At 40.3% G+C, this 19,410-nt stretch overlaps 1 protein-coding gene across 4 annotated transcripts in view; it reads left to right on the forward strand.

Moving 5' to 3' along the window:
• LOC309689941 (dystrobrevin beta-like) overlaps positions 1-17,706 on the forward strand; it is a 45,682-nt gene extending 27,976 nt beyond the window's left edge. For 3 of the 4 annotated variants that reach the window (XM_082506675.1, XM_082506674.1, XM_082506676.1), the window contains 11 exons: positions 3,192-3,269; positions 4,936-5,020; positions 5,148-5,227; positions 5,697-5,810; positions 8,208-8,304; positions 8,602-8,622; positions 9,807-9,960; positions 11,293-11,382; positions 11,524-11,571; positions 14,266-14,299; positions 15,475-17,706. In XM_082506675.1, the coding sequence (XP_082362801.1) occupies positions 3,192-3,269; positions 4,936-5,020; positions 5,148-5,227; positions 5,697-5,810; positions 8,208-8,304; positions 8,602-8,622; positions 9,807-9,960; positions 11,293-11,382; positions 11,524-11,571; positions 14,266-14,273 (775 nt within the window). In that variant the 3' untranslated portion in view covers positions 14,274-14,299; positions 15,475-17,706. The remainder of the gene's footprint in view (positions 1-3,191; positions 3,270-4,935; positions 5,021-5,147; positions 5,228-5,696; positions 5,811-8,207; positions 8,305-8,601; positions 8,623-9,806; positions 9,961-11,292; positions 11,383-11,523; positions 11,572-14,265; positions 14,300-15,474) is intronic. The other variant, XM_082506677.1, reaches the window with a different exon arrangement.
• Positions 17,707-19,410: the final 1,704 nt, after the last annotated feature.

Genomic DNA, 19,410 nt, shown 5'->3' on the forward strand with positions numbered 1-19,410 from the left:
ATTAAGTGCAAGTTAAAAGAAAAGTTTAGTTTTCCATTACTTTTACATTTATTACATTTCTTGTGAAGTTTCCTGCAAGCCGACAGTAGCCATCTCTGACACCACCATACAGGTGTATGTCTAAAACCAAAACACGTACTCCACTACATAGCTTGTAAGATTTTAGACCGTTATTATTTTGCAAGTAATGAAAAAATTGTGTATTTAAGTCTCTCGTCCTGTAAGAGTAAGAATAGGCTCTCGGCCTCGCAACAACCCTGAATTGGATAAGTGGAAAAAGATGGATGGAAAGATGATTTAATAGTTTTTAATGCTCGTTTGCAGCTCCTTATTTCCGTTCTTTACACGAAACTGCTCCAGTCAAAAGACATTTTAATAGTACAGAAATAATTGCTTACAAAACTTATCACAAATAAGGAAGAATCGATCAAAACACAAGGGAGAGAGAACACCGTAAACTAGGGCTGAACGATTATGGAAAATAATCTAATTGCGATTTTTTGCCCCAATATTGCGATTGCGATGCGATATGCGATTATTTTTTAAGGTCTTTGTCTTCTGTATTATTAAACAAAGACAAGCAATACATCATATAGTATGGCCAATACTATATTACATTAATTTTAAACTGTTCTTTCCTGGAAGACAGACCTCTGTTATGATGACATGAGGTGATGCATGAATTGATGACTGACATTTTTATTTAACTTCTTCAATCACAACAGTATATTTGAACATACACAATAGTTTATTTTTAGCTTACAAACATCTGAGCATAAAGTGCTGACAAGGAACCCTGGTGTAAACATTAAAATGAAAGTCAGTACAATGTGCAGATTGCAGAAATATACATAAAAAAAAATCAGTGGCTTTACCACACTCAGTTTTTCGACATCTGTGAACTACTAGACAGTCATTCAATTAAAAAATAATATTAAATAAATAAAACTAATAAATAAAAAATACACACATCTTACTGATCTCTGCAGTCAGTAACATTACACATAAAGTGCAAACACAATAGCAATTGTATAAACACACACACAAACACGCCTTTAAAATTTAAAGGCGTGAAATTGGACGGTCTAGCCTTCTGATTAGCGTCACCGCTGTCTCGGTGGAGTTTAATAAACTCGGCCGTCTGCTTCTTGCTATCTAAAATATAACCAGACACTGGTGTAAATTCTCGACTGTCTCATACTTCTGTTTAATAAGTTTTCTGTTTGACGTTTAGTCAGCTGTGTGAAAACCAAGGAGGAACCTACCCGGGGGATTAATAAAGTTTTATTTTATCTAATCTAATAACTTTAATCTCAGCCAAACCGATTTACTCACGAACAAACAAAACACTGAAAAAAGCCCAACAATAACATTTTTAGGTTGTCTAAGTGACTTATATATTACGTTTAACCCGAGCAGCGAAAGTCCGCGGTGATCTGAAAATGATGTGCCGGGAGTTGTGCCGTTCTCGGCCGCATCAGTAACCCTCGAGCTCCCGGCTAGCTGTCGAGCTGGTGGGTAGCAGACGCCTCTGAAAACGTCGAAGCACTTTTGCAAATATGGGATATCTTGATAAACCGAGCAGATATTTGATGTTTACATAGCTACTTTCTCGCCTGAAAATATGTTAAAAGTTTATTTTGTGACCCAGAAAGATTAGTATGAGTAATTTTAAAACTTAATAGCGGCCGCCATTGCTGGAAACTGGAGTTTGGCTGGGCCGCGCTATGACTTCTGGGATATGGTAGGCCACGAAGGACACACCCGACCCATCCTTCAAATTCGGGGAAAAGGAGGACGCATTTGTCGGCTACATTCGGAGGAGTCTACGAATTTGGACAGCCTTCGGCGCGTCGCTGTGACGTAATCGGTCTACAAATGCGGCCTCAGGAGGATGCAGCCCATGAATTTGGACATGTCCAGAGTATAATCGCAGCCTTTGCGGTTAGAAAATTGCACTTGATCATGTCGCGATATTATCGCAAATGCGATATATCGTTCAGCCCTACCGTAAACCAATCACACAGTGGACAGTGGTAACTTAAAGGATGCAAAGCTATTTAAAAAAACAGCTGAAGGGAAAAGTTGGTGCAGATTTAGGAATGCTAGCTTCTCCACCCTCTCTGGGTTTGTATACATGAAGGTGAGCCTCCACAGTGAATCAATATTTGGTATGAAAAACAGAGTTCACAGAGGTTAATAAGGTTAATCAAAGAAGCCTCTGACAGAAGCCTCTGTCAGTGCGCCCCAGGGTGGCTGTGGCTACAATGTAGCTTGCCATCACCAGTGTGTGAATGTGTGTGTGAATGGGTGGATGACTGGATATGTAAAGCGCTTTGGGGTCCTTAGGGACTAGTAAAGCGCTATATAAATACAGGCCATTTACCATTTAAGTAATAATCAGTGGAAAAATGTGCCGTTAGATGCGTGATTCACACTTCAGACTAAGCCTTATTCAATGTTTACTGATCCAACTTTCTTCTGATTGGCTGTCCCTCACAACCAGCTTTAAAAGGCAGAGGAGACGTCCATATTAGGGCTATCCCCTCTGTGACATCGTACATCGCCAGTATAAATAAATAAATGCAAACTTTATTTGTCACATACACAGTGCAACATTGTGAACATGCAGTGAAATGCTTGTGTCCTGAACTGCGGACAGGCTGCAGACATAGCCGCGCAGCTCCAGGGCTGGTTTTTAGCATGGGGGGTCTTACGACTACGCTATCCAGCTGCTGCAGTAGTTAAAAAAACTGTGTGAAACGAAGCTTTTCAAGCTGTCTGGTGGCTGAATGTCTGGCTTGTACATACACTGACCTCATGATTATTAGTCATGTTTAATATGAGCATCCAGCACTGGATTAATATGACAGAACAAGCAAAAAAGGCTCACTTTAAACTCTGGTGCGTTGGGTTCTTCTGAACTTCTTTTAGCATTTTATGGACCAAAAATGAACTAATAAGAAACATTGCATGTTAGTGAATAGTTGAAATAATAAAAGATATTCATTGCATATAAAAATCTACATGCATTTTTCAGGTGTTATGAAAATATTCTTTCTTTTTACTCATATGCACATTTATTAAGAGAGATTTTGTGTTGACTTGAAGTTAAACTGATGTAATTCCTGTAAGACAGACTGTTATCTGATGCTGGCTGATTACTCTGCGTCTGTTTTGTGTCCGTCCAGCTTGGCAGCGGCTCAGCGAATGAACGAGGAGCATGCTCTGATCGCTGCGTATGTGAATCGCCTCCAGGGCAGCCCGCGGTGAGAAGGGAGGGAGGGGTGGTTACGTAAAGGAGTCAGGGAGGCAGTAAGGAGGAGGGCACCGTGCTGCACAGTTTAGCTGAAGCCAAGTGTAATACTGTAGTTTGCTATAGTTCTTATGAAGAGAGAAATCTGCAGCTACAGAATAACCTGTTAAATTAATGTGTTACTTCTTAGCTTTTAATTCAGTTTGTTTTCCTGTAATAATGATGATTTCCATTTGCCCAGGTTTTGTAATAACTTTTCTAATCTACAATAAAATCCTGTTTTGGATTTTTTTTTTTTTTTTTTTTTTTTAATACTGCAATACAAGAAAATTACAGTTATGACTGCCTTACATTGGAAACAACACACAGATACATTTTTAAAATATCAATACAATACAATTTTATTTATATAGCACATTTAAAACCAAAGGCAGATCAAAGTGCTTCACAATAATGCAATAAGTCATTGTTATAAAACATTAACAAAGTACAAAAACAAGCATTAGTACTAATCCTAACAGGTGAGAAGCACTAATTAAACCAGGAGTGTGGGCTAAATAAAATAGATATCGGGCCTCAGTTCAGAGATGGGGTCAATTCAAAATATAGAATATTATCTAGGAGAATCAGGAATAATGCAGAAGTGTTTAATATCGGCCTAATATTTCCGTTAAAGGACAATTAGCAGTCTTGGAAGTGTGTCTCTGGCATTATAAAATACAGACCAAATAAAATTATGAAGTAATTCATTTATTTTTTAAATTCAGAAACCAGAAGGAGCAAAAGCTTCCTTCTTCCTGTAGTCTTCTGTTTTAGCTCTGAGGATTTTTTTCAACACAAGAAAAACATTGCCTGCTTTAAAATAAATAATCTGACACACACGCACACGGCAAATGGTTAAGTGTTGAGTGCTCATTCATACATTAACCTGCTAACAGTGTTATGAAAAATATTAAATTGCTTTTACATGTTTACAAAATAAGGTGAGACACCACAGGCAGAAAAAGCTATTTTATGTACTGTTATGCAAATATATGCTTGTTGTTTAATGATATAATGCATCAGCAAACTATAATATAAAACCTGATCTGGGAGCTATCTTAATTTAACCCAGCAGAAAGCAGTTAATTAAAAAAGGTCCTCATATGCGGACACTAGGTTTATTTTACAGTACAACCAATAAAATGCTTGTTTAACAAAGTATAAAACACTTTATAGAGCAGAATGATGTATATGGTGCTAAAAAGCCAAAATGTCCCCACATCAGGATGTACAGTCTTGGTGTAAGTAATCACCTGGGGACGTTTACTGGTGATACTTATTAGTTAAAAATTTGCCCCGTTAATTGTGCTTCCTCCAATGCTTACTGAAAAATTGGGTGTCCTCACCCTCTGAGCCATGCTTAGCTACAAACTCTGTAGTTTTTTTCCTGTCTGTGTTCAGAGCATTTCATTCTTACACAGATGGTGAAAAGAGGTGTTTTCCTAAAAGTATTTTCTGAGAGATAAAGAGATGCAGAGAGACACAGATTTTACCACATTTATGTACTTAAATGGGTTATTTCTGAAAACTTAAAAGTGATCATATTTACCTGCATTAAATTCATGCGTCATGCTCTTTGCTGGTTTAAATACAGTTTTACACTAGACTCAGTAAATTAGAGATTTCCTGTGTTTCAGTGTTGACAGCCCCAGCAGGCAAGACGACGAGCACAAACTGATCGCTCGCTACACCACACGACTGGCAGAGACCGAAGGCACAGGAGTGAGTCGAGCGCATCTCCTCTAAGCCTTTAACTTTAATAGTGCATATGCATGCATATGCTCCGACTACACGGGGATCTTGTTCTGGTTTGTACATGAAACCCATCAACCGTTTGCTTGTGTTTTAGGTGATCCCGACGCGGAGCATCAACTTTGACGCGAACAAACAGAAGAGGGAGCTCATTGCTCAGCTGGAGTCTAAAAACAGGTAGAAATATGTGAACAGGAGCGAGGTGGAGAATTTAACTTGTTGGGGGGGGGAAAAACTTTCGAGCTTAAGGTCTCATAAAATATACAAATAAAAAAAGATGTAATTATTTAAAGATATAAGGTTAATATATGAGAGCGAAATCAATAAAAAGTGACAGAAAGAAGCTGAATGGTTTGTGGTCGTATATTTGATTAACCGTTACCAAGTAATTACTTTAAAGGGGGCATGATCAGTTTTTACAGTTTGTTCTTTCACAATAAAAGCACTGTTTGTGTGAACATCTGTGGTCTGGCTGTTAGCTTGTTTGTTTTTTACTCTCTAAATTAAACTTGTGCATCATTCCAAAAAAAGATTCCTCTAAAGCCTGCTGAAGTTCGCCATCTTGCCCCGCTTATTTACAGGCTGTTCATTCCTAAAATACTGTGGTATCAGGCTTCAGCTGACCCGTGTGATTTTCATTTCCCAGAGAGATCTTGGCAGAGATCAAACGTCTCCGTGCAGAGCATGACGCAGCGTGCCAGACCAGCCCGGAGAAGAGCAGCACCAACCCGACTCTGCTGGCCGAGCTCCGTCTGCTCAGGTGAACGCAGTTCCTTTGAGACCTGCTGTTTCTGTACAGAAAATATACATATAATAGTTAAAATGTACATCTTTTAACTTTGTCAGTCACACCCACAGAAAATATTTTTCACAAACAATCGCTTTTTCGCTCGCTGCGCTATAGTTTCCGGATTTTGCCACACCGCCGCGGTCAGAATTGGCGAGAAAACTTGCCGTGTTGCTCTGTGGCGCAGAGGGAGAGTTCTTTATGGCAGATGGTACCAACAGATGGTGGAGTTCACAAAAACACCAAAGAAGGAATCCCTTCCAACGCACTTATTGCGGTTTTCAGTAAAAACAAGTCCTTCAAGCAGAGGAGAGGAACTTGAAAGTGATGGAAACTGCCTGGCTTTGACGTAAACGATAACATTTCTGCCCTGAGAGATGTTAGTCAGGCATTTTTTCCAGCATGTTATGGAAATTTAAATATGTAATAATAATAATAATAATAGTAATAGATTGCATATAGATGTAGAGCTTATCGTGAACCTTACAATTCCATTATTCATTCACTCTCACATTCACACACTGGTGGAGGCAGCTACAGTTGCAGCCACAGCTGCCCTGGGGCAGACTGACAGAAGAGAGGCTGTCATATCGTGCCATCGGCCCCTCTGGCCAACACCAGTAGGCGATAGGTGAAGTGTCTTGCCCAAGGACACAACGACCGAGACAGACAGAGCAGGGGATTGAACCAGCAACCTTCCGGTTACAAGATGAGTTTCCAAACCCCCTGAACCACGGTCGAATATTTTAAAGTGTGAAACAGAGCTGTTATATTAGATTTTTAGTTTTTATTCCAGTTTTCACGCTAACATACCTGATAAAACAGCCACATGGCGGCAGTAGAGTAAACATTTTTCAGATTCAGCACCGAAGAGCCCATCTTTTCTATTTTGTTTCTGTTTGTCTGGAGTTTTCTACTTCCTCCTGGTGGCCATGATTCCAAATGAGGTAAAATCTCTCCAAATTTAAAATAGTATGAGGTAGTCTTGCAGTGAAGTTAACATAGTGCTTTTTCTAGTGTTTCCTCTTACTGAAAACCTGCATTCTTTCTGATGGCCAATTTTTCAGAATTCTCCATCTTCTTTCGTAATCTTTTTTCCAGTTCGGGTCACAGGGAGCTGGAGGCTATTCCAGCTGTTACAGGATGAGATTAGGGTTAAAAAAAAAAGAAGAAAATGTCACCCAGTGCAAAGTGAATCTGCCAGCAATTTTCCCTCTTGCCCTTGGTCTGGTTTTATGAGTCACTAGTTTCCAGTCTTACTGAATGCACCGTGGTGATCATTCTGTAAATTATGGTATCCGTTAGTCAAAAAGGAGGGTAAGGTAGGGCACGCTTTAGACTGTCGCAGGGTCCTCCGGTTCAGTCACAACCACCCCTTGTTCATAATGACAGCGGTGAAAATGCTCTTCAGGACAGGACTTAATGAATAAATGGTTGACCACACCAGCTATGTCCAACTAGAGTTAATTTGGTACCCATCTTCATGTCTTAACAAGCCTGTAATCAGTAATATTACTGTCTTCGTAATCTCTTTCGTGTTTCCGCTACAGACTCAGAGCTAGATATTGTTACTGGAGAAAACTGCTAAGCTATATCTTAAATAATACAGATAAAGTGGCGTTTCTGAGGTTGTTGGCGAACTTGTTGGCTAGCTTGCGGGTAAAGCGTTACTCTGGGATAACAATAAAACAAAACTCTATTTACTGAATGAGTCAGACTCTTGTTTTCATTTGTTTATTTACTCATTTATCTTGTCACGTGAAGGGAAGCCAGGAAAGAAAGACGAGCTCTGCTTTCGCTTTAATGTCTCATCCAGACCGCATACTGTTTGGTGGGAAAAGATTGTGAATGTTAAACTCTATGCCTGCTGTTAAAGCTTTGTTTCCAGAAAGCCCTGCTGCTGCAGAGCATTTTATCAGTATTTTGAGTGCACTTTTGTGTATATATTCATCTTAATTTGAAGTCCTCAAACAGACTTGGTGTTTCTCTCCCTGCCATCTTACAAAACATTGAGGATTTCTGACTAAAAGTTCACGTAATCTAGCTGGTTTTTTCCCTGGAAAGGCTCTCCTACATGCTCTTCAATAACATCTCTCCTCTCTTATTCATCTATTTATTAACCTCATCACACAGCTGCTTCTGCAGATTGTTTTAGCACTTCAGGACTGTGAATCTAATCTCTTGTTTTTCTTCCATGTTGCATTTCTGATCTTCTCCACATTTTGGGACTTAAATCTATTTTTACTCCAGCTCCTGTCTTCAGAAAGCCTTTGTAATGTGTGTGTGTGTGTGTGTGTGTGTGTGTGTGTGTGTGTGTGTGTGTGTGTGTGTGTGTGTGTGTGTGTGTGTGTGTGTGTTTTCGTGTTCCAGACAGAGGAAAGACGAACTGGAGCAGAGGATGTCGTCGCTGCAGGAGAGCAGGAGGGAGCTGATGGTGCAGCTGGAAGGACTGATGAAGCTGCTCAAGGTGACACACACACACACACACACACACACACACACACACACACACACACACACACACACACACACACACACACTGATTTAAATCTCCAGCAGTTTGTATTTTCTCACACTAGAGGGCAAAGCCTCCCTTGCTCCTCACACCCCCCTCTTTCTGTCCTTGCAGTAACAAGCCTCATTTTCCCCTCTGATGTTTCTTCCTCTATGACTTTTCTGGCTCTCATTGTGTCTGACCTCTTGTTTTCCATTCTTCTTTTCCGCCCTCTTTGTTTTCCGGCTGCCCATGTTGTGGTCCCTGTAGGATGAGGAACAGCGACAGGCAGTAAGTCCATACCTTTTTGTTGGAAACACTGAAGTAACTGTGGGATTCAGTCCTTATTAGTCACCTGAAATATCACATGCAATCAAAAAGTCAAATCAAAAACAGGCCTGTACATGATTTAAATGTGGCTGATCGCGCCTTCAGAGCGCTCTCCATGTGCATCACTGCAGTTATTTTTCTGGCGATCCCTGTCACGATGCTTCCGCCACACAAACCCAGTCTTTAAACTTTAAAGTCATTTCGGGGAAGAGGAAAAAAAATCACGGAAAGTAGGGCAGGAGGTGAGCAAAGATTGAAAACCTCTTCACGACAGAAAAGAAACCAAAACACTCCCTTTTCCTGCACACTTGCACAACAATCAGCTGACTTCAGTTCATGTGCAGGGAGGAAAATAGCTGAGCGGATGAGCGGCAATTTGGACGTTACTTTTATTTTCAGCGCATAAAAAGGCCCAGAGCGTCATGGTAAAGTGCAAACTACAATCACACCAGAAACAACAGCCGCTAAGGTGACTCATGACTCTTTGCAAGCACTTGCACAGGCAACATGCTAACACAAAGCAAGTGAACAACTCTGGAAACACAGTGACGTTAGAGTGAGTGTGTTTGTGATGACTCCAGTCAAGCAAAGCCTGGTTTTTAACCTGAACCATCCATTTCTAAGTGTGCCTGTTTTTGTAATACTCTGGTCTCGTTTTCATCCTCGTCGTTTAAGTTAATAATTAACTTCTTCTATTTTATGCCACTTATAGGCAATCTACGTCCTAACTTACGACGTACCTGGAAACTCTGTTTAATCCTATGCCATAACCTGACCTTCCCCCCCATGAGAAATTTTACTATATTTTGGGTCGACGCCACCTCAGGCCATTCAAATGACTTGAATGGTGCGGAAGGTTGTGATGTAGGGTTAAAACTGGTTTCCGGTTAGAACGTAGATTTACCGCAGAAGTCTAAATCAAGCTTAAGCAGGTCACCTGGGACGTGCCTGGAGGCATCCTGTTCAGATGCCCAAGCCATGTCAGCTGGTTCTAGTAATTAATTGTTATCCAAACTAAAAGGTTAAGTTAGATAAGTCCACACACTGGACGTATATTCAAGCAAAACGCAAAAGGTGTGATCTTGTAATCTAAAACCTTCTCGAAGTAACATTAACCAGCTCTGATAACTCCTCTCATCTTGTAGGCGCAGGCAGCCGGCTCTTCTCACTCCTCTCCCTCTCGGCCGAGCCCGTCAGCCGTCCGCTCTGTAGGTGCTGTACCCTCCCAGGCACACATGTATCCTCCTCAGGACTCCCTCGCTGGGGTGGGAGGTGATGTACAAGAGGCTTTTGCTCAAGGTAGGACTCATTTCTCTCCCACATGGCAACCTTAAAAAAAAAAAAAAAAAGTGAATTGTTTCCCGTTTTATTTTGAAGGTTTATGTCTTATGTCAGTGTTTCTAGTTTCACTTCCTCTGTCTTGTTAGGTAAAATTTCTCCCGGCTGTGTTCCCACCTGTTCGTCATTCCTTGATGTGAATTTATAGTGTGTGTCCTCCAGTGTTCAGCGTCGTGTCATACCCTCAGATTTGCCTGTGTGTTTCCGGTCTCAGCTTTCATTGTTCGGTTTATGCTTTTGTTCTTTGCCAGCAAGAAAGCTGTGGTTTCTCTTCCTGCCCGCACACAGAGCCCTGACAATTTTGTCTCTAGTATTGTTTAGTTTTGGTATTTTTATTTTTATTTTTTATAAGAATTAGTCTTTCCTGTTCCTCTGTTGGTGTTTGTGTTAGGATTTACATCTGTATTCTGTTACTTTGGAGGTTTGCTTTCTCTCGAGTCCTGTGTCCACTGATTGTCTTCACCTGTGTCTTGTTATCTCATTGAGGTTGTTCCTACTCAGCTCTTTGTGCATAAATAGTTCGGTGTGCCTGTTTGTCCTCGTCAAATCTTTTTTTAACCTTCTGTCTTTGTGTCCTTCCCTATAACGAGAAGGGATATGCCCCGCATATGGACGTAGAAATTACTTCCATTTGTCGGCAGATCAAACTGAAATTGGTTTGACTGATTGATCAGGCATTCTTGGTGTGTGTTCGGTGTCCTGACTGCTGCAATTCCAGCAGTGTGAAAGAGACTCGGCAGCAAGTCAGAATCCTCAATAAAGGCATTTTATACATTTTCTCATTCATCAAATAAATACATGCACTTTGCCGTCACAATGCCACACACAGTTTGCACTTTATTCACTAATTATGCAAAACTATAAGTCGGTTAATTTTCAGAAGAAATTAACTGAGCATAAGACAAATAAGGATTATTTTGAGCTGTGAATTATGCAAAGCTGTTGTAGTAGAGACTAAGAATAAAAGTGCAAAGACGAAAATGAGCTTAACAGGTTCCTCATTACCTAAAAATTGGAGGAAAAACATTTAAATCTCTTGTATTTAAGCACACCAGCATCACAAATCTCAAACTGGCCTCAAAGTGCTTTTTCACACGTCTGCTCTGCTCGCATTTCAGCCCCTTTTTATTCTTTTCCATCATCATTTAAACAGCTCTTTTCATTCACACCAGATTATATGCTGCTGCCACAGCGAGACAGAGTAACAGCACAAATAATCAGGGAACAACAAAACTGTCTAATTACTGTAAATACAAGTGCTGGATAAAATAATGATTGTTTTCTTTGCTCCAGGCCCGAGGAGAAACCTGAGAAACGACCTCCTGGTTGCAGCCGACTCCATCACCAACACCGTGTCCTCGTTGGTCAAAGAGCTTCACTCAGGTTCACACAAACAGAAACGCACTCCTTTTGTTGTAGTTTTGCGTGCAAAGCTGTTAAACATGGACAAGAAATTAGATTTTTAAAACCAAGTCTTCACATTTTTCTACAATAACGTCACTTTTTACTGTCTCCTCTGAGCAGATGACAGTCGGGAGGAGGAGGAGAGATTGCTGAATGGGAAGGAAAGAGGTACAGTATTGTTACCTACATTTTTTTTTAATTGCATTTATGCTGTTTTGAATCGCTTAATTGGCTAACAAAACCTGTATATATGTTAAGTGCAATTACTGAAGGAATCATACAGCTAAATTGACTGATTTAATTATTTCTACTTGATTCAAAATGTTCTTTTTATATTTGGTTATATTATTTTTAAAGTGTTCTCAATATCCTGAAAAGGTATGATTATAATAACAGTATTTAACCAGGGATTATTCTTGCAAAAGTTGATAAAAATGTAGATTTTCAAGTCTTCAGAAGCTTTCCTTGTTGTTTTTGTAGCACCACGAGACCCAGGGTGGTCATTATGTTGTGGGATTTATGTGGCGTCTGTTTGTGTAGTGCTTCGGATATGCATGGCGAGTGCCTGTGGCAGTTAAACCAGCATAAAATGCTTCGGAGTTGCATGTTTCCTACAAAAAGCCAAGAACACGTAGGCCGATGTTGAGTGAGGCAGAATGCTGATTGGTTGAAAAGTTGGCTTGAATAGTAAAGTTTGGAGTTCTTATCTTTATGAAGATCTTATCACAAAGCAGTCACGCCTTGGTCCCTGTGACTGTAATGACCCGCGCCTCGATCTACTATGAAGATCTTATCTACACGAAGCTTCTTAAGTTATAAAGACTGATGGAGACTGATGTGACTTATCCGGATACATTCAAAAACAGTGTTTTTGTCTGAAAACGGTCCGCATCTACACTATCGTTTTCAGTCGTTTCAGCTCAGTTGTTCATGCACACTGGAACGACTGAAGCACTTAGGTTCCTGTATTGCGCATGCGTGAAACGTAATATTCTTCAACCTGCGTTGTTTCTGTCTGCCGTTTATTTACTTTACGACTCTTTGAAACGTCGCGGCAAAATGTAGAGGAAAGTTTTTTAAATCGACTTACAATGAGGTGGAGTTGTTGCTGTGACTATAACGACCCAAACCTTTGATTCACACCTTATCTCATGTCACCCTTAACGATTATGTTGACAGTGACCGCGAGGACAACCTCAACTAGGGGTAAACTTTTGGGACTCCTCTCTCTCTCTTTACTCCTGAGAGGTGAAACTTCTTCATGAACCAAAAAGAAATCCAGGTTCTGTAAAATGCCCGAATTTGCATAAAGTTGCAAGTTTTTCTTTTACAGTGCGGCAAATTTTGTCCATAAACCGATTTGTCTTTTAAAAATTTAGAGGCGGACACACTTTCTTAATGGCGCTCATTTTCAGACAATAACTAGATGTTGGAAGAGTACTTGCGCCACATCAGAAGCTTCTATTTTTGTAGAAGCGATTTCTGTGCCGCTTCATGCCTAAAATCAAAATTTTAGTGGCTCATGGTGCTGTTACGCCTGTACGAGCCACAGAAAGAAGAATAGAACTAGAATTACTAGAATAGAATCTAGTTTTTAAAAAATCCTTCTATAAAAATCATGATTTATACTTGCTCTACAGCTCCTTAGAGACCCATTCATTCTGTACTATCTTAAAGTTCAAACAGTGGGAGTTCCCTGCAGGGGCTGAACTTGAACAACCAACTTGAGCACATAAATCTTCGATCCACTTATTTCTGACACTGCCCCCTGGTGATTGTATACAGGCACAGCATGCAAACGCGGGCCTGCATAGCTCTCTTCCTTTGGGGCCTGTATTCATGCTGGTAACCTCACATAAATCCCAGCAGTGCTTTTACATAACTCCAATCCGAACAATTTTAACAAGCCACAAAACTGAAAACACATGCTTGTCTGGAAAAAGGCCTTTAATCTGCAGTAATGCATCGTATTTTATCATCTGCTCATATGGTTTGTATAGAAAATCAGAGTAGCTGTGTTTTACAGTTGAGTTAAGTGGAAGGAAAAGGGCGATATTTCCTTCTGAAACGTGCCTGGAAATTGGATGTAATAAAGGATTATGTGTATTTATTTGCACAACTGTTAAACGGGTGCAAACAGCTGATCTGTGCAGAGGAAAGGAAATTTTGTTGAAAAATGTTACCAAGATAATTTAATCATGATATAGTAGTGCAGCACTATTATGTCTTCTAGTGAAATACAGCCAGCATTAGCAATTCCAGATATAAGATAGTAAGCTCTGCTTTGTTTCTCGACTTTTTCTGATGATGATAGAGCCAAATCTGATTTGTGGATCGCATCGCTGTCTCTCTGCTTACACTTTAAATCCGCTCGTGCTCGCAGCTTTTCCTGTTCGCCTTCTCCTCTCCAGGTGCGCTCGCCTGCACCGTAGCAAGCTTCGTTAGCATGCCGTCTCATTAGCCATGCTTTATGGAGCCCCTCCTCTTTATGAGGGGACCGCCTGCGGAGGAGAAGTGGCGAAACTACTTCCTGGTCTCGGCCTGAGCGCTCGTTAGAGTACTAACCTGTGATAATAATCCAAACCCCCCCTCCCCTACAGACAGACGAACAGGAGGCCACAGTTAAGTCTTGGAGGATAAATAAAACTACTGCATTAGAGCTGCCTACAATAGAGTTTTTGTCTCTGGAGTTAATTTGTGTGGCACCTGCTAAGTAAGGGCTTCTTTTATGTTTCTGTGCTAGGAGCTGCTCTGCTTCTTATTACAGGTTCTGGCAGGAACCTTTAGCACTTGTTTTAGCCTCAGACTGCTCTGCTGTGCACTAATGAATTGTTCTCTCTCTCTCTTTCTCTGTGTGTTTAGCAAGTTAAAATGCTGACAGGACACAATGTTAAAAGTAAGTATTTTCATGCATTTCCTCTTATTAATTGCATGATAATCAGAACTACTCTAGAGCAGAAGAACAGGGCTGTGTAGGCAGTTTTTCAAACTCAGTCCGGCGTCCTCTAAAAAAGGAAATGTAAGGAAAGGCAAGAAAGATGCTGCGTTCATGTTTTATGGGGGAAAACGGGTTGATTTGATGACTCAATCGAGCTGTTTATGTGTTTGAACTTGTTTGCACAGGCCTCCAAATGGCTTGTTTCTGGTTCCTCGCGGTCAGCTTTGTGAGGTTTTTAATTTTGCTTCATGCAGAAGCAATCAAAGAGGCAAACACACCCCAGTGTTCGACAGGAAGGTTCCGCTTCAGAAAACAAATCAAGCAGTTCTGAGGAAAAACCTTGTGTGCGGCAAACAAAATCCTCCTACAGGAGCAGTTTTGGTTTTCAAATCTTATTTTTAGTTCATGTTCAGCTGTTAACTAAAAGAAGCGACACAAATCAAGGTTATTGCATTTGAAATTAGGTCACAGATTTTTATTTGTTTTAAACAAAATCATATATTTTTTTTATCCAATGAGATTTTTTTTGTGTGTGTCTGAATCATAAATCATCTAATTTCATAGTAACAAACAACAGCTTAAGGATATGTTTTATTCTAGGAATCCATTTTTTAAGTTTGGGGTTTAACAAATTAAAAATGGTGCCTTGGTGGCTTTTAGGCTAAATTAAGTAGAAGTTTGGTACTCTGTTCTCCTTCCAAGAGTCAAATGACAAGATTGCATTAACATAAAAAATACCTGTTGTGTATAAACTGAAAATGAACAAAACAGCTGCTCAGCTGGATATGGTTGACACTTACTGTAGGTGCCCTTCTTGTCATATTACCTGATTTTCATGCTCGACATCATGCTTGCGAGGTTTGGAGCGTGCATTTGTGAGCCATCAAAATTTACGCACACATTTGTAAACCTTTGTGAGACTAGTTACACACGATCACACACCAGGAGTTTATTCCTGACCCAAGTCTGCATGTTGACGCACACCAACGAATGGTTTAGCAGATTGTAATTGGTTAACATAAACAGATGAATCACGGCCGAACAGATTAAAGAGCATAAAGTGATAACGTGTGTCAGCGCTTTACCGTTCCTACATGCCTCGGTAACTTTTCATTGGTTGGCCTGTCCCTCAGGTGGAGTCATGTTTCATCACGGCCAAAGAAGACTGACTGAGTACATCTTCAGATATTCGTTTTTAGCCGACGGGGAGGGGAAGAGCTCCTCTTCCCAATCAACCAATCACGATGCTGGACACCAAACGGCCGCTGGGTCACTACTGATGTATAGATGTGATTCTGTGTGCGTCTGTTCACTGTGATTTTACTTTTGTTTTGATTATTTTTGATTTGATCACGCATAGCTAAATGAGGAATCTGAAACCTACTGATCTGTACTGTAGCATGTGTGTGCGCTCAGCATTTTTCTTTTTTTTTTCTTTTTTAAGCCACGAGTAAGGTTCGAGTAAGTGAGAAGAAAGATGTTTGTAAAGGTGTAAAGAGCATGAAGGCTTCAGGATGAGGAAGGAGATAAAGCATGTAACATATGAGGTGGAGGAAGAGGAGAAGTCAAAGACTAGAGGCGAGCTGTAAAGTTTTAAGATTTGGCACTGTGTGCTTAGTATTTATTGCTTTAATTTGTTGAGGTTTTTGCCATTTATTCTTCCGGTTTGATTGTTTTTGTGTGTACGAGTGTCGTCGGGTCCTGCTGAGACGATAAGCTTTAATGGGATGTCTACTGCTGCGTCAAGTCCGGCAGAGTGGAGAGTTAAAGTCCTGGTGTCTAAAAACACAGGCTGTATGTAGAAGATGGGCATCGTGTCACAACTTTCTTCCATTGTACAAAATCTAGAAAATATTGTGGAAAAGTGGAAAATCTTCAGCTTATGGCTTTCTAGTTCAGCATTATTTGCGGCTGCTCTCTCTGCTCTGTCTAGATGGCTGAAAAGTTCCAACTTCACAGCAGAAATAAGCATGTTTACAGCCTCTTTTATTCTCTATAGCAACCATACCCATTTAAGACAGCTGTACATGGGGTACCATTTCAATAAAGCACCTACTTGAACTATATTGAGCCTTTCAGTTTGGTGTTATTGGGGGCATTTTTATGCACTGATAACCTTGCTTGCTGTGCTGTTAACTGTGCTAAAAGCCTGTGCAAAGAAACCTGTGCTCCAGCTTTAGCAAGTGAAGTTCTAGTATTCTAAATAGCAGGTATGAGTCTTTAAATTGCCCCCGTACAGTCTGTGGATACAGTGCACCATCTCATCTGAATATGGTGACTTCTAGCTCCAAAAAAATGAAGATGAAGATGGCTCAAATGCAAAAAAACACAAGGCTTAAGAACCGCTTCCGTGTCTCTGAACTGATTTGCTGCCTGATCTTGATCACAAATCAAATCCCTCAGAGACTGCTGCATGTTGTCCATCTTTCTATACAGTCTGTATGTGAAACCTGCCGGTAATGATAACAGCTCAGGGTGTTCAGGCCTCCCTGTGTATCCTGGTACTGCAGTGTGTGTAACTTCAACAGGGTCAATTTTACTAAAGAGTAGCAAAGTTGGAAATACTTACACCCACCAAATGAACAGTTAAACATCATATCAACAGTTTTGAGCAGTTTTGCTGGACTTTTCTGTAGCTTTTTGCTTTTCCGTGTGAAAATCTGAATACTTTCACATCATCAAGATGAAGTCTGCCTCTTATGAAGGGTTATAAGTGCTTTGATTTAAGTCAGAAAGTTTGAGAAGACATATATGCTCTGACTGAACCACACAGGAAACTGTTTTTACTTTAACTTTACTTCAAACCAAAGACATCAGAAGGGATTTATTTAAAATATTCAAAACAATCCAATCCTTTGCTACTTTTTACTGCCTTTTAGAGCTTCCTCCAAAATGCAGGGGATTTGCAGGAGTCGAACTTCTCCGCCCATCAACCCCAAAAATTATGTCTGTATTCAAATCCAAAGAGATTTTATTTTATCCGCAGCATGTTTTTAAACACCTGTACAGGTTGTTGGTTTGCTCTCTTTACTGTTTTGTACGTTTTCAGATCGGTTTCCCTCCCTTTCATCAGCCCTCCAGGTTGTTTGACTGACTTACTGCGACTGGGATTATCACTTTTCGAGTCTGCCAAATGATTGACTGACTGTGTGAGTGAGTTAATAAATACATGAGCTCACGTTTCGTTGCGTGTATGTGTGTGTGAGAAAGTAAGTAAGTGAGTGAGAGAAATTGAGTGCGACAGGTCAGGCGAGTCCTGACATGAAGCTGTAAACACCTTCAGCTCTGCGCCTGCTGGAGCTGATGGTGTGAGTGATAAGTGTGCATCTGTGTTTGATCTGCAATAAATAGTATTTAACATCAAACTAGGAGTTTCTTTGGTCTCTGTGTGCGCTGGTCTTGATCTCTGGAGGACGAGCAAGGCTCCAAAGTGTATATATAATTACCTCTTCCATGATCTCAGCCCTCGATTCCCCTTCTGGTCTTCTATGCAGCGCAGTTTGGCCAAACAAACATATCTAATGTAATAAATCTGTAAAACAAGCTGGAGACCGCAGTCCGCTGTATTCTTGGAAAGTGATCCATTTGTAAAATTCCTTGACTTCCCTCATCTGGTTTGCAGCTTTTCTAAATCCTGTGGATATTGCAGCAACTCACTGAGAACCACCAGAAAAATAAACTATAGGCCAGAGAAACCTGAGAAGTGAGGTGTATGGAGAAGAGTGTTTTTAATCATTCACATGAAGTTCTGGGTCATTAGGAAAACAAAGGCATCATCTATTTTAGACTAGATGACCCAGTAACCTAAAAAATATACACACCAATTTAGGATTTCAGGGCAAAATAAAATGGAGAAGAATATTCCGATCTTTGGTTTATCCAGAAGCACTGCAAAAATTCTTTAATATAGTATTTTAATATATTTTGTGCATGCGTTGGATGAGGAGACCAGCAGACATCAATAATAATCGATATCAAGTCAGATATAGAATTAGAAAGAGACGTTTAGGTGGAGGTGGGTTAGAAAACTAGGTGTAAATTAAGCAGACTTTATTAATGCCATATTGGGGAAATGCAGACATCACAGCAGCACAAGTGTCAAAAAAACGTGAATTAGAATTAAATGAGAAAAATGAATAAATAAAAAACAGTGTACAAATACAAAAACCAAAAAACCTATAAGAGTCATTTGTACTTTACAAACAGTTGCGATATACAGCCCTGTGGGGATGCTGAAGCATGTAAAATATTTACTCTAAAACTATGTTAATCTGACTCTTGCTGCATTATGCTGTTGCTATAAAAATAAAAGCTCCTTTAGCTCCCTGAAAAAAACCTTTACATTTAACTGAATACTATGAAGGCCACAGGCTGAAAGTAATAAAGCTGTTCTTTACACTACAAGTGTTGTTGGAGCATCAACCTCTTCAGATGCTTTAGATGCTGATAACATTAAAATATTCTGTTAAACAAGCCCAGTATTTGGAGTCTTACTGAAGTAAATGTGTTGCAAGTAGAAGGAACTCTTATTAAAGGGGCTTTAAAGAGTGCCATATTTATCCTGTTACTGGACTGGTTTATGTGTCAACATTTATCAGGCAATAACCCCAGATTAGATCTAAAATCAAACTAGCTTCCATTTACATTTATAGGAAAATGAGAAATCGTACACCTTCCTCTCTTGAGAACAGGAAGGCTGCGCAGAGGGTAATTAACACTGCCTGAGAAATCACTGGTTGCCCTCTGCCACCGCTGGAGGCCATCGCCAGCTCCTCCTGTCTCATGAAAACCAGGGCCATCACAGGTGACCCCTCCCACCTCGCCCACCACCTGTTTGACCTGCTGCCCTCTGGTTGTCGCCTCAGGTCAATCAGGTCCCACACCTCCAGACTCACTAACAGCTTCTTCCCCTGGGCCATTTGGACTGTCAACAAACACTACCCCTACCAAAAAAAAAAAGAGTTTTTTGGCAATTATTTCATGGTTCAGGCTTCACAGGATTAACAGAACAATTAAATATCAACCTAACATGTGCACGCATTTAAATAATCTAGCAATTTGTCTCTATT

Source organism: Aulonocara stuartgranti, assembly GCF_965226115.1.
Source record: "Aulonocara stuartgranti genome assembly, chromosome: 15".
In the NCBI taxonomy this organism is placed as follows: domain Eukaryota; kingdom Metazoa; phylum Chordata; class Actinopteri; order Cichliformes; family Cichlidae; genus Aulonocara; species Aulonocara stuartgranti.